Below are 15,348 nucleotides of genomic sequence, written 5' to 3' on the forward strand. Positions count from 1 at the left end.
AAAGCAGGTAAGATAATGGCCTCAAAAGCCATGTTAACAAGCCACATTTTTAATATTTATTTATATTTATGAAGTATAGTTCAAGTATGTGGCTGTTGTTCACTCAGTCGTGTCCAACTCTTTGCGACCCCATGGACTGCAGCATGTATAGTACAGTTCATGTATATAGTATTACATAAATTACTAGTGCACAATATAGTGGTTCACAATTTTTAAAGATTATACTCCATTTTTAGCGATTATAAAATATTTGCTATATTCCCTGTGTTGTGCAAATAAACTACAAGGATATATTGACCAAACTCACTTTTATGCTGGGGCAGCCTGTTTTCAAAAATCTATTAGTTTGCCTCAAAAGCCTCCCTCCATAGCCTGCCTCAATGTTTAACCATCTTCTTTATTGAGGATAGTTCTTCTCTGTATCTAAGTGCCTCCTATTTCAGTCTAACCTTCCCTTCTCTAAGACTTGGTCTAAGCCCTGCCCTTCCTGGAAATAATGGGCTACAGTTCCTATGACTTACCTGCATACCATGTTGGCATCACTGCTGGAGTGAGGAAGAGCAGCAGAGAGAGAGCTCCTCTTCGATTTAGTTGAATGGCCATCCTTGAAAAGGGGGTGGGGAGGGATGGGAAGTGGGGTTAGGGAGACAAGAATAGAGGTATGTGGCCAGAAGCACCAAGGCAAAGGAGGATGACTTTCAGAAATCAGACATCAGTGAACTTCCAAAAGTGAGAGGAAGCAGAAATGCAGGATCTACGAGGAAGAAGAGAGATTTTTAAATTAACAAATGCCTGTTATATTGTCCCCTTTGTAAGGATCTCCCACTTTTAGAATAATAAGGCACTATTTGTGAATTCTGGTCTTTTCCTCTCAGGAGGAAGAGGACAGAAAACAACCAATTCTCAATTGATCTTGGTGATATCTGATGCCAGTGTTCCATGGCCTAAATTACAGAGAGGGACATTGAGATATCAAGACCAGGAAAGGGCCAACATTAAATCATATAGAACCAAGAGAGAAACCTGCAATCTAAATGTCCCAGGTGATGGTTTCATTCACTGAACTTGTGCTTCCTAACCACGAATCTGAGAAAGTGTTAGCATATACAGACTAAGAACTTGAACTCTGGAGTTACATAGATCTGGATATGTATCCAATTCTGTCCCTATTATGGAGCTTTGGACAAATTCCTTACCTTCTCTTAGCCTCAGTTTCCTTATCTATAAAATGGGCATAATAATAGAATTTACATTATAGAGTGGATTATTGCCTGACACATAGGGAAGCAATCCATATATATTACATACTATTATTACCAATTCCATCTTGAACAGGACTGGATGTCTTCTTTCTCTAGTCTCTCAGGCAGTGACTATACCCTGGCTCAGTTCTTAGCTTTGGATTTCGAGGCTTAGCGGTTTGGTAGTGGCTTCTGGCTTTCAAGTCCAGCCTAACTTTCTAGTTTTATCCTGCTGAGCCGGCAGGAAGTCAGTAAGGTTGGAAAGAACATACTAAGGTACGTGAGGAGAGGGTAAGCAACCTCCCACTGCCCTCTCACTTCCCATCCTGTCCTCACTCTAATGAGTGAGGGACTCTCTAATGGGACTCTAATGGGATGAGAGTTTTGTGGTTTCCAGTAGGCAAATACTTCATAAATGACAGTATTAAAACTTGCTGCCCATTGCTGTAAACTGGCCACTGGATTTCTCAGCAAGAACCCATTTACCCACAGGCTTTCAATGAAACGCCATGCTCAGGGGAGGGGTCAGTCCCAGAAATGGAGGAACAAAAAGATGGCAGATTCTGACCAGCATCCCTAAGGGATATGAGAAGTCCAAGAACGGCAGAAATTCATTTTCCAATTTATTGCTATCTAGCTTCAGATTCTGTCTTGAGAGTGGCAAGGAAGCAGAATACAGAACAAGTGAGAGCAAGCAGGGGAGGCAAGGAAAGTGGAAACATGTGGGGAGGAATCTCAGCAAGAAAAGATAATCTGCCAGAGCTGAAGACAAGAGATGAAAGCAGAAAGAGGGAATGAACGGATGAGAGAGAGGAGATTAAAGAGAGATGCACTAATCATCAACCCCCTCTCCCACATGCAGCCTCTATCCAGTTCCTTGGTTTGGGAGCAGGAGCTTTCCTTTGCAGACCCAGTGCTCTGAGTCTGTGACCCCTTCCCTACCCACCTTTCTCGCCAATCTCAAACTGAAAACTTGACTCAGTCATGGGGTCGGCCATCCCTCTGCTGTGGGCAGGGAAAGTAGTGGGAACCTGTGTCCGCAGCCAGGTCACAGCTCAAATGGAAAGCAGCATATGGTCCAATTTCATAAAAGAACTTCTTCCCGCCCCCCCATCCCCGAGCCATGTTGCCTAAGTCCTGGGTCTCGTTACTCCCTCGGGTTGAGAGATGGGCTGGTATGCTATGGAGTGGAGGGGTGAAGCAGCAGATCTTACCTGATGTACGGGTTTTTTGTACTCTCTTCTCTTTCTCCTTCCTCTCTGCTCCTCTCATCAGTCGGAAAAACTACTTTTTTACATTCCTAGAATGAGTGGCTCCTGGTCTGTCCGGGCCTCCAGGATTCTGTTAACACTGCCCAGATGTTAGGACATTGGCATCTGCCAAAAGTTTCCTTAAAGCTATAGTAGCCCCAAAGCTATAGCTGTTCCTCCCTCAGAGAAAGATTTTAGAGAAATGGAGGAGAAGGAATGCAAGGATAAGAGGAGCTCAGCCCGTCTGCTGCTGAGCAGAGGAGAGTGTGAGTGGCGCTGGCCTCAAGCCCATGAGTATAGTAATGACTAACAGGCTGGCTAAAGGGCCTCCAGAGATGTGGCGCAGTGAGGAACATTTTTTTTTTTTTTATGACATCAGGATTGAATGAAAATGAATTCCACAAACTCTCAGGAGAGGGGAGGAGTGGAGCCGATTTTGAAATTCCCTGGAGATTTCCCCTGTAATTCCTTAGTACTCACCATCCCCAAGTTGCCCTGGAATCCATATGCACAGGGTCAGACCCACTTCGAAATGATCTCTGATGACCTAATTCCAATGGACTTCAGTTTCTGATAAGATTATGTTGTTGACAAAATATACCATGTGCTTCCAGCCTTCAGGATAAAACTGATTTCCTGTAATAAGAGCAGAGAGAAAGCATACTTACAGATGCTTTAGGGGGAGGTTGTTGACGTGAATTGAAATGATCTCTCTGTGCATGGCAAGGTTAGAGCCATTACTAAGCTGTTTCTCACAGATCTCTGATGGAGGGCCGTGTTTCTCCTCACCAAGCAAGCTTTCTTCATTTTAGTGTCTGATAATGAGACTGTTCTACCATGGGACATATCTGCTCCTGGTACTTTCCCTCCCCTCAGAGTTGCATTTCCAACTTCGAAAATGCAGTGGTCCTGGAAGAAATTGTTTTAGATGCTGTAGAAAGAATTTATTCCTTGTGCATGTAAGCAAATTGGTAACCCCTTCTCAGTTATGAAGGGAAGAATTGTATTTAAAATAATATAAAGTTCAGTAGCAAGCCTGTTTCATTTTTCATCCACTGATCATGACTACGTACGGAGTGTTTACAGTGTGATCATTTTATAAAGTAGCTAAAAGCATGGTCTTGGCCTCATTCATTCAATAAATTTATCAAGCATTTACTGTGTTAAAGATGGAGGACAAAATTCCTGACATCTTAATACATAATTAATTCAACAAATATTTATTGAGCATCTATTATGTACCACACACTGTTCGAGGTGCTTGAGAGACACCCTTGCCTTTATGGATTGGAGGAAACAGACATTTAACAAAAATGTTAATTACAATTTTGTGTATTGAGCTGACCAATCTTCACTGGGCTTCTACTGTAAGCTAAGAACCAAGGGACAGTGATGAGTAAAAACTGTGTGATTCTTGATCTTATGAAGCTTACTCTGCAGCTCCCACAGGGTTTGTGTTTATTAGGGGAGAGGAGGACACAATTAGAAAATAGTACAAGACCCTATAAATTTCCAAAAGGTATGGAATACACTGTGAAGACTCTGTGGGAAGACATGGGCCGTGGTCTGCTCTCAGGCAAGGGAAATGACATAAACAAGAGCTCATTGTTAAGTCAAAGCAGGGGATGGGTTAACTGGTGTGAGGGTTCAGAGGAGCGGTAGGAGATAAAGTTGAATAAATACTGTAGGGCTCTTGAAATTATGGGCCCTTGAAATCAGATATAGGCATTTACATTAAACTTATGTGTTAGAAAATAGTGAATTTATTAAATAAATGTGTGTGTGACAGCGTGAGAGAAAGAGCAAAAGAGAGAGATTGAGAGCGAGTGAGTGAGCAGAGGGATAAATTCTACCAGGGTTGTTTTCTTTCTAAAAATCCCTTCACTGATTCCCTTGTGGCAAAGAATATAGTCCCAGCTCTTAGCAGGACACACTGTACCCCACACAAGCAAATCCCCCTATGTCCTCAGCCTGGTTTAAACATTCACTCCATGACTCCTCATTCTGGAAACACTAAACTTGCTCTTCCTTTCACACTGTTGTGGCTTGGGACAGATATGTTTACTCTACTCTGTAACCCTTTCCCTTCTTTCCTGGCCTGTTGAGAAGCTTCTCTCAGCCCATCCCAGCCAGAGCTGGTTTACTTCACCTTCCTTTTCTATCATATCACTTTGTACATGTCTCATGTCTCAATTATAGGATTTATCACACTTATTGCCACTATTGATCTATGATAATCTCTGTTCCCTACTCTAACTAGCCTGTTCAACTCAGACTCATCTCTGTCCCTTACTAGACTGTGAGTGGGACCATGGCTTAGTCTTCTTCATTCCCCCAGCACCAAACACAGAGCCCAGAACATGCTAAGATGAAGATGCTGCATAGGTCTTGTGTCCCACTCAGGGCTGGAAGGAGCAGGGCAGAGGGGTGGCAGTGAGAGATTAAAGAAGAAAATGAAGAAGAAGATTATAGAAATCATAGGGAGAGCAAAGTAAGGGGATAAGTGAGACAAGAGGGGCAGCATTCCTGTGAAGCACTGGGATGGGTAATACGAAGACCTTACAACAAACAGGTGGGGTTAATTTAAAAAACCAACATTTCTTCGGCACTACTACATGTGGGTAACACTATATTAGACACTGTGGGGATATCAAGTTAAATAAAACATGTTTTCCTATGATTGGTTGGGAAGACAAGACAAAGACAGAGAGACTGGCTATGTTCATAAATACAAATATGAATTTTTTAAGGTTGTTAAAGTTCAGTATCAAAACTTTTAATAAGAAGCACCTCAGAGTCAAAAAGATATTGGTTTAAGAATTATTAGATATGGAAACTGACTAGTTGAAATATCAGCAAAGCTCAACAAGCCTACATTTGAAATCATTCTCAGAAAGCTAAGACAAATTGATAATGTAAATGTAAAGTTTAATACCATTTAGGAGTATTTCTCATTTCCATGTGTCCCAAATTGTATAGTATGAGTCTTTTTGAAAAAGGCAAGATAAGGACTGGAAAAGGAAGAAAGGATTCATAGAGAATTTGAAAGGAGTAGATGGGAAAAGGGTGAATGAAAAAGACAATTTCAGAGAAGGAACAATGAGAATACACAAAAGACAAGAGGAATAAAAAAGATATTCTTATTTAGGAAGCTAGTTTTTAAAACTATACCTATGAATTATCTGTTGAAATTATGATGCTTAAATTATCTGTTTAAATGATGTTTATCTGATGAGTATAATGTAAAATATGAGACTTTAATAAGTAGAAGGTGCTTTAAAATTTTACAATAGGTGCTTAGCCAAAGGTAATTGGAGGGATTCTAGAAAAGGTATTAAAATATGAAAATAAGACAAGCAGCGGGCTTCCCTTGTGGCTCAGCTGGTAAAGAATCCACCCACAGTGCGGGAAACCTGGGTTCGATCCTGGGTTGGAAAGATCCCCTGGCAAAGGGAAAGGCTACCCACTCCAGTATTCTGGCCTAGAGAATTCCGTGGACTATACAGTCCATGGGGTCACAAAGAGTCAGACATGACTGAGCGAAGTAATGTCCCAAGACGTTATCTAACAGCTCAACTTAATTTTTCCGTTTTATGTCAGTGTGATACTGGGATGGCTTAGACATTTAGTTTTTAATTTCATTTAATTAATCAAACCTTGAGTGACTACTAAGTGGTTAGCCTCAGAGGCCAGCTATGACCAATGAGCTGAACAGGGATTGGCCAAGCACCAAATGACCTCATCAAGTGAGCATTGTGTCCTAGGGTCCTGGAGAGTATAAAAGCGGGTGCAGGAGCCCAGCCAAACTGGCTCTTCAAGTAGTTTCTGAACATGTAGACAACCAGACATAAGACAGGTAAGTAGAGAAGAAGCAGATACTGAAAGCAGGTACTATAGTAATTGACTAAGGGTATGAGTTAATGTGAATGATCAGAGTATAAGGACTGATGTTAAAGAAAGAAGTATATGTGTTGGCCAGGCTGGAGAGTTGGGGGAGGTTGTTCTCATTGCGTTGGGTTTGAGCTGAATCTTAAGTTGTGGGGCAGGTATTTTGAGTTTAGAGATTGGGAAGTAGGGAACAGATCTTATTTATTGGGGAGATAATCTTACTGGCTTATTATGGAACAGAAAATTCACTTTGGAAAAGCTATAGGAAATAAGCTGATGTGCTGGAGGAGGCATCATTTAAATGTCAAAGAAAAACACTTTAATCTTAAAGGTTACAGGAAGTTAATAGAGAAGGGACCAAATCTACACTAAATGTTGAATGTAAAACAAGCAGTAACAATATTTAAGGAAAGTAACTTCCTTTTTCCCCCTACATTTTCAACATCAAATGTTTTTTTTTTTTTTTTGTGATCAGAAAAGAGGGAGAAATTAAGAGGTTGAACCAAAAAAGCTATTGAACTCCCTTTACCACTCTGGGATGGGCAGGGTTACCTCCTAGGTGGTTGGGCTAATTGAGTGAAGGCAAAAGTAAAATTCAACAAAACCTACAAGTACAAGGCAGAATTGGGGAAACCATTGAGGTTCTTGTGCTTCAGGGGCTCCAAAGAGCCCTTGTTTGTGGTTAAATGTACAATAGCAGCCATATCTCATCACAGAGTAGGCTCTGTTTCTGATGAGAGAAATGGAAGTTGCCAGGGTTTAGTCCTAGGCAAGTTACTTAGCCTCTTTGAACCTGTCTCCTCATCTGTAAAACATGAGCAATGGTAGTTGCGGCCTCACAATAAGGACTTTTGTGATGTAAGGCTGAGGTAACACTTGTTGGTTGCTTAGCAATGGTGGTTGGTACATAGTCAATGCTCAGTACAGCATTTATTAATACTTTAAGGAATAAATTTATTTTATAACCTAGAGACTTACTTCTTACATTGCCTAGATGGGATTAGATGCCTCTTTGCCTGGGTTCGACCCAGACCTAAATTTGAACTAAACTGAACTTCTAGGCTTGGTGGCATGGCAATGGTGGGAGTGGGGTTAGCAGGGTGGGAGGCACTGTTCAAGGTGTTGTGGCCACAGGAATATTAAATTCCATGTCAGGTTTTGGTTTAATTTGGCACTGACTGTTATTCAAACAAAGCAGTGTTGTGAGTAGCAGAGGAAGGGAGGGGAGGAAAATCAACACATTCTTGGAAATAAGATGCAGCTTTTGCTTGGCTATTTTGTTTTTTCTTCAGCCACAGAAATATTTATTTGCTCTCAGGCTCGCAATGAAAATCCCTTTCAGGACATGGTACAAACCTAAGCTTTAGAGGAAACTTCATTTAAGATGACAAGAATTTAGCAAGATTTCCCTTGATACTTTTTTGTTTTAATATGAGAACCCCTCAGATGTGTGCTCTTTAGTTTAGGGAGACCACTTTGCATATACTGAGAGCCCCCTCAACTTCATTTCCTGTGGCTGTGGCATATATGGTGTTTTAAAATTTGATGTCTGCCTTATTTCCTGATGACCTTAGTGTTTACGAAGTGTATACATGTATCATTTACCTGTTCTCTCCATGTATTTATGTGTTAGGCTTTTCATGCTTTAGTATAAAGCATGGCAGTGCAATAATTCTCCAGCAGTTGCTCTCTTGGACCTCAGACATCTGGCATGATGCTGGTCCTAGGTCAATATTTGAAGCACAAGGAAGCTCTGTGTGACCAAGTTAATGGAACTTTCCTGTTTTCTGGTTCTGTGGTATGTGTTTAAAGCAAGATTTAGAGCAAAAAAGTTTAGGCAGTCACCTCTTCTTCACCAATGCAGGGCTTATTGCCGTGGCAATACAGTGAATACCCATTTGTGATGTTAAGCTTGTGTCACTGATGATGTAATTGGTTGGTTAGGAAATGGAATACTGTCTTTTAATCCCATCCCCCTAGAAACCACCCCCCCACACACACACACACTTGACAGTTTCTTCCCTTAAAGACCTTATACTTTTGTTAAACCAGACCTTAATAGATGAAAAAAAAAATCCCTATCTATCCTGAGGTCTCTAGTATTTAGGAGATTGTGAAGAGGGCCATTGTGCGCGTGTGTGTGTGTGTGTGTGTGTGTTTCAAAATTCCACTTTACCCTAGAGTTTGACTCAGGTTTGCCTGTGGACATAAGGGACAGGAAACTTTCTGGTGATTCATTCCCATCCTGGAAGCAGTTTAAGTCCTTAGGAACACATAGTCTCAAGTTCTAGGAAGATCTAAGCAATTGGTAGAATTTCTTTGGGACGAGTAGGCACCAAATACCATATACAGCTTATATAATAGAGGAGAGGATTGAAAAAGCACAGTTATCTCTAGTTTTGCCCTTGCTGTTAGTTGTGTGACCCAAGATTTCAGCCTCTTTATGATCAGCTGTTCTTGATCTGAAAATACAGAGGGCTGGAATATACAGTGCCTTTCAGCCTTAACATTTTAAAAGAGAGTCACATTTACCGGGTATTCTCTGTAGCGCCTTCCCTTTTGAAAGTTTGTAGCTAATAGCTGAATTTACATTTCAGGATTAATTACTTTAAAGCACTTTTCGTTAATCTCCAGTAATTTAGATGAAAAGGAGGGAGAGGGATAAAGGCAAGAATTTTTGGCAAATTCTTGTAGAAAAATTCTAAAATTCATTACTTTCCTATCTACCTTTGGAATTCTTTCAATAAGTGGTTATTATTCTTGTGCCCCTTCCCCACCTCCTAAAACAGTGTTCAAAAATCGAAAAAACACAAAACAAGAGACACACAAAAAAAAATCATCCTAATTCCACCACTCAGGTAAATTGCACTTTTCCTTTTGGTTTTTGTCTAAAAACATGTGACTGGATGGATCGCTCTGCGAACTGTTTTTGCTTCTCTTTGGAAATATATGTCCATGTCTTGAGAGTATTTTGCTGCGTAATAAGATACTCTTAAGTTACTTTTAACCTCTTTTCATCCTTTTCTTCCCCCCACTTTTAGGGCGTTAGGGGCCGGCGAGGCCGTATCTCAAGAGTGCTGCTGGCGTTAGAAACAATATGATGCACTTATAAGGGCATGGAGAGGGGTGGGGGGCAGGAAATATTTCATAAGCGAAAAAATGAAGCAACCTGCACTCTGAAGATCTAAGAAATTTCCGACATTAGAACCTTTTGTGTAGCGTTTTCGGCAACCTTCGGCAGAGGGCGCTCGGAAATTGTCGTCACTTTCCGGACAGCCTCCCAGACTTTACCCTCTAGAAAACTGTACAGTGTTTCCGGCTCTTCTCAGTTGCGGGCGCTCGTAACTTTTCGGCAGTTTCCGGGAAGACTCGGGGGCTCCGCGCCTCGTTAGCTGTTCCGATCGCCTGGCGCAGCGGGGCAGGGTCTCAGGCGAGTCATGGCGTCCCCTTCTCGGAGGCTGCAGACCAAACCGGTCATCACTTGTTTCAAGAGCGTCCTGTTGATCTACACATTCATCTTCTGGGTGAGAGACGGAGACTCCGGGGACTGGAGGGGATCCCAGGCTGGAGTCGGGGAGGGGGTGTGTGACCCCGAGCCGAGGGAGCTCGGATCCGAAGTGGGAAGGGAGGCGCGAGTGGGGTTGGGGCGGCGGTCGCTGCTGGGACCTCGGCGCTGGGACTCTACCTCGGGTTCGGGCATCTCGCCCGCTCGGGTCGGGGTCTTGGGCAGCCGAGAGGCTGAACCAGGACCAGAAGTGCCTAGCGTTCGAATTCGATGCGGGGCGCCTGGAATGGAGTGACCCCCCCCGCCCCCAAAGCAAGCAGAGAGTGTCCCCTGAGAAGCAAGGCTTGCCCAGGCCCGGTGAGGGCTCGCTTGCATAATAGTCTCTTTCTTTTCACTGCTTCATAAGAGGGAAGTATTTCGCAGGTAAGTATGATAATGGCTCCGCTCCCGCCAGTCTATCCTTAGGCTTGCTTTGTGAACCATTCTTTTGTACGCTGTGCACATCTGTTTCTGGAACGCTTAGAAACACTCCCTCTCCCCCTACCTGCGGGAAGGTTTTCTTCCTAAAGCGGGAGTAAATGGATTAAGGAAGTTTTGAACCCTAGGGTAAAAAAAACAGATCAAGTTTAAGAATTTTGTCAAGATGCCTAGCTGCCCCCTGGTTTTGTCCTGGCTACGGCGATCCAGCGTGTGGGTTTATCAAGACCTGTTCTTGTGTGCAGCTCCCCTTCCTAACCCTCTGTACAGTCCCCCCTTGTCTGCCATATCCCAGCCACAGTTCTGTGGCCACAGAATGCTACGTCAATTCTCACACCTATTGTTTCTTAAACATCTAGTGGTGTGTGATTTGAAGATGTTACTGTATACAGTGTATAATTCTCTATTCTCTGATTTCCCACATAGATCACTGGTGTTATCCTTCTTGCCGTTGGCATTTGGGGCAAGGTGAGCCTAGAGAATTATTTTTCCCTTTTAAATGAGAAGGCCACCAATGTCCCCTTTGTGCTCATTGGCACTGGCACTGTCATTATTCTTTTGGGCACCTTTGGCTGTTTTGCTACCTGCCGAGCTTCTGCATGGATGCTGAAACTGGTGAGTCCTTGTTTTCTTAAAATTGGTTGTTGGTTTTTGAAAAGGCTAATATGTTGTAGGCTTTGTTTCTTGGAACTAGGCATGGCCCCTTTCTGATTTTTCCTCTTCCTTATGAAAACTTAGCAAATAACAGTATAGCTGCCAGTTCCCACTTCTGTTGTGTTTTCCCTGCCCTTTTCAGTAACAATGTGCTGAACATTGACTCGCTTTGCAGCTGTCATGTATCTTATTTATGCTGACTTGGACTTTCTTTTTATCCCACAGTATGCAATGTTTCTGACTCTCATTTTTTTGGTTGAATTGGTCGCTGCTATCATAGGATTTGTTTTCAGACATGAGGTAAGCCTGCCTTTGGGAGCCTGAATATGTGAAAATTTATCCTCTAAGAGATAAAACTGGATAAATTTAAGTAATAGAGTTAAAAGACAGCTTTCACTAGTGCTTTCACTAGCACAAAACTGGTAACACAAAATTGATACCTTCTCCACTTGTCAAAACCTTAAAAACAAATTAGAAATTGGAATTCCACTCTGTTAAATCTGGGGTTAGGAAATCATTCAGTGAGTACTGAGGCCTCATCAAAGAGAGTGTTTAACAAAGTGGTAGTGAGGGTGGGAGATGCAGCAGTACAAAGCTGCCACTTGAATAAATATAGGTTCCCATTGTACTTTGAACTTCTCATAGTTATCATCTTTTCCTGGAATGTTTTGCTTAGGAGTCCCTTTGGAGCAAAACCATATTGCTTAGAAGATAGAATTGGACCATAGATATTAATTATATGTTGCTGCAATTTCCTATTTGACCTGGAGATCAAAAGAACATTCTAGAATCTTTGTTTACCAGCCTTGTGTTTCTTTGCTGTAGATTAAGAACAGCCTTAAGAATAATTATGAGAAAGCTTTAAAGCAGTATAACGCTACGGGAGATTATAGAAGTGATGCAGTAGACAAGATCCAAAGCATGGTAAGTGGTCATAGCTGGTGGTTCCTCAAGAAGGAAACACATTCCCTATTCCCTCAGAGAAGATGATAGGGCCCTGCCTATCATATGTTGTCCACTTGCAGTATAGCAGTGAAAGTCAGACCAGTTCCAAAATGTTTATCTCATGAATTTTAATGCCAATGTCATAAGATAGAGATCACTGAGTATAATCTTAGATGCTGGTGTAATTGTTTGACTACATAGTTGTCATATGAACTCTAAATGCTTTTGTTGGATTTTTTTCAGTTGCATTGTTGTGGTGTCACCAACTATAGAGATTGGAAGGATACTAATTATTACTCGGAAAAAGGATTTCCTGAAAGCTGCTGTAAACTTGAAGATTGTTCTCCTCAGAGAGATGCAGATAAAGTAAACAATGAAGTAAGGAGTAAAAAAAGAATTTAATTTTCACTCACAATACACATAATCTGCAATAGCGCAGAAAACTGAAGCTCAGAAAATTTGTGACTTGTGATTAAGTGACCCTTAAATGCATAATCCAAAAAGTGAATCTTATGTCCCTCAAAGGAGACAGGATTTGTTATGAAAGAATAATTTTAATAAAAGAACAAAGATCATCTTTTGCAGAGATGTGTGATCAAAGTATTATTGCTTGGACTGTACTTACTGTTTTTTTTTTTTTAATTTCTCTTCCATTAGGGTTGTTTTATAATGGTGATGACCATTATAGAGTCAGAAATGGGAGTTGTTGCTGGAATTTCTTTTGGAGTCGCTTGCTTCCAAGTAAGTCCTTGTATTTAGGAAGTGTTTCATCACTCTTGTAGGTGTAGGCTACAAGATTTCCACTTTGAAGGCTTTGAGTTTTTGCCTCTGGGCCCTGTATAGCAAGGACATTTTTTAGAGAAGTCACGTTTTCACAAAACTCAGTCGGTCATCTCAGTAGAAATATAGTAGTTTTGCCCTTTCCATTCCAGTTTTCGGTTGTCTTGGATCCTGTTTTACCATGCTGTTTTCTACAACTCCAGAGTTCTGTGAGACCTGCCCTCTTAGGTCTCTCTGAATCTGTACTCTCTAATAAAATAGCCACCTTTCAAAAGTTATAACTATGAAATTAAAATTTTACCTCCTTAGGCTTCCATTTGAAGTGCTTGAAAACCACATGTGGCTAATTGCTACCATGCTGGACAGCATTTTCATTATCACAGTACTGCCTCATAGATGGAGATTTTACTTGATGAGATGCTAATTCTAAGCCATATCCTTTTTGCTCTGATAACTGAGAGGAAGAATAAGAAAAGTTTCCCCAGACTTCAAGATTTTCCCAGATTGATTTATGTCAGGGATGGTTGTGAAATTCCAGATCACAGTTGTAGTTAAGACATCATGTATAAGCTTATTATAGAAAAAACTTAAGGAAATAAGTAGCGAATTGGAAGTGAAAGGACCTGTATCTTGAGGTCTTTAAGCTTTATGTGTATGTGTTTGTTTAGTTTTGCTTATATTTTATTTCCAGCTGATTGGAATCTTTCTAGCTTACTGCCTCTCTCGTGCCATTACAAATAACCAGTATGAGATAGTGTAACCAACATAACACGGGCCTATTACTCTCCATCTTTAAGGTATGTTCATTTTGATCCTCAGCATTGTCAGTGTTTACTTCAGCCTATACATGTGATGGATGGGACTGAGTTTGCAAAGAAGATCATGTCCAGCAGTGCATTCAAATATTATCAGTATTGTGTTAGCAGCGGGACACAATTGAAGTGACTTGACACAGCACAGCCATGCATAAGCACTAGTCTCGCAAAAATATCATGGCCGTAAAAGGACAGATGGGCCTCTCTGGGTTTACCTACATGTCAGCCTAAAGATCCTTCGTGGTCCCATTTCTAACAGATTTGGACCTAATGAAGAGAAATGACTTGTAAGTGTCCCTGGCTAGTGCACTCTGGTTCTTGATCAATACCGGCATTTTCCCCTGGTCTTTTACCCAATTTTTATTTACTGCAATCTTCTGGTATTACTAGAGCCATGAACTCATCTAGCTTAACTAGATTTTGGAGAAACATGTGTTTCAATAACTTCAGAATTTGAATGATAAAATGTGAGAACTATAGCTGGCTGAATTAATCCCTAGGGTTCCCTTCACATTTGATTTGAGTCACTCACTGGGAACACGTGGAGATCTTCATTAGCAGACAAGATTAAAATGTGTGTAAATGAATACAGATATTGAAGTTTGGGTTACAAGGAAATTAACTATTTTTCCTTTAATTTAGGATATTAACATCCCTATCCCCAACCTTGTGAATTACAAGATCACCTGGATGGAAGACCTACATTTGTTACAGATAGATTGAAAAACTACATCAATAGTCTGATTCGATCGAGACAGTTGTTTGATACGTTCGAAGTCCACCTTTTGTCCCATTCATGTTACATCATTGAAATCTCCATATCACTCTGAAACACTGGAAGAGCTTAATAAATTGTAAACAAAGCAAAACTGTTCCTCTTGACTTTTTTGTCTTGGTATGGGGCTTTTGAAAGACAATGAGTTTGCTGTTCATGTAGTAAAATCGAAAACTGACCCTTCCAAACTTGCCCTTTTCCCAGCCAGAGTTATCTGGTGTGATTGTATACTTTGCTTCAAGAAATTAAAATGTTCTCATTAGTCACACTGTAATTTAATTCCAGCCAGTAGTTGGATAACACCCATCATCAGAGTTGCCAATTGGTGGTAGTGGTCTGACTTCTAAGGCACTCAAGACTGTAAAAGGCACTACACATGCTCTGTGATACACCAGGTTGCAACACCTTAACACTACATTTCTCTGCCTCTGAATTAAGATATTTACACTAACATGTTTGTTTCCCTTATTGTTTGAAAGGTTCTAATTATTACTGGTGCCAGAGTTATTGTATTCTCTTTGGGAATTTAAAGCAAAAGATCTTCATTAGCTTTAGCTGGAATTTCCTTGCCAGGTTCATATGACTTAATTGTCAATACTAAGGTTAACTTTTAATAGTTTTGTGCCTTTGATTAATAAATATAAATCTTTTACAGAATAGTGTTTTCCTCTAAAATCATTGTGTTTAACTTTTGGAAAATCTTTTGGGATGGTGGTTTTCCACTGAGAAAGCTAAGCCCCACATTTCTACTTGGTGAATATAGTTCTGGATATGAAATGTGAATATAGTTCTGGATATGAAATGTAAACCTGAGATCTTGACACATTTTTAAAAGTTCCTGTTTACAAAAACTATTCCCTGTGAAAGAAACACATTCCTTGCTATGAAAGAGCATAATGCTTATCATTTTCCTAGAGATTAGACATTTTTATTGTATAGTTTAAGAAGTTGGATGGGGAGAGAGATAACCTGTAGCTTCAGAGTAATAAGGAAATTAATCATTAAAGTTGGAGTTGGA

At 40.8% G+C, this 15,348-nt stretch overlaps 2 protein-coding genes across 7 annotated transcripts in view; one reads left to right on the top strand and one right to left on the bottom strand.

The window, feature by feature from the left end:
- The window catches only part of SRPX2 (sushi repeat containing protein X-linked 2), a 29,771-nt gene extending 26,982 nt beyond the window's left edge, over positions 1-2,789 (bottom strand). For 2 of the 6 annotated variants that reach the window (XM_025276215.2, XM_044936726.1), the window contains exons 1-2: positions 2,456-2,789; positions 522-754 (exon numbers count right to left, since the gene is read on the bottom strand). In XM_025276215.2, the coding sequence (XP_025132000.1) occupies positions 522-603 (82 nt within the window). In that variant the 5' untranslated portion in view covers positions 604-754; positions 2,456-2,789. Of the gene's footprint in view, positions 1-521; positions 755-1,317; positions 2,004-2,187; positions 2,342-2,455 lie in introns of those variants that run through there. The other 4 variants (XM_025276213.2, XM_006042562.3, XM_025276212.2 and 1 more) reach the window with 4 other exon arrangements.
- A 6,685-nt stretch (positions 2,790-9,474) lies between these two features.
- On the top strand, positions 9,475-14,424 carry TSPAN6 (tetraspanin 6). The gene is made up of 8 exons (XM_006042564.4): positions 9,475-9,903; positions 10,788-10,976; positions 11,241-11,315; positions 11,841-11,939; positions 12,204-12,338; positions 12,618-12,701; positions 13,432-13,537; positions 14,198-14,424. The coding sequence occupies exons 1-7, from the start codon at positions 9,817-9,819 to the stop codon at positions 13,498-13,500; spliced, it is 738 nt and encodes a 245-aa protein (XP_006042626.1). The 5' UTR covers positions 9,475-9,816; the 3' UTR covers positions 13,501-13,537; positions 14,198-14,424.
- Positions 14,425-15,348: the final 924 nt, after the last annotated feature.

The sequence above is a fragment of the Bubalus bubalis genome, chromosome X (genome assembly GCF_019923935.1).
Source record: "Bubalus bubalis isolate 160015118507 breed Murrah chromosome X, NDDB_SH_1, whole genome shotgun sequence".
Taxonomy (NCBI): Eukaryota; Metazoa; Chordata; class Mammalia; order Artiodactyla; family Bovidae; genus Bubalus; species Bubalus bubalis.

Bases quoted from the DNA above. Each gene is read 5' to 3' on its own strand.
- TSPAN6 (XM_006042564.4), top strand. From the start codon at position 9,817: ATGGCGTCCCCTTCTCGGAGGCTGCAGACCAAACCGGTCATCACTTGT. The intron at 10,977-11,240 runs GTGAGTCCTTGT...TTTATCCCACAG, and splicing joins CTGCATGGATGCTGAAACTG to TATGCAATGTTTCTGACTCT. The intron at 11,316-11,840 runs GTAAGCCTGCCT...TCTTTGCTGTAG, and splicing joins GATTTGTTTTCAGACATGAG to ATTAAGAACAGCCTTAAGAA.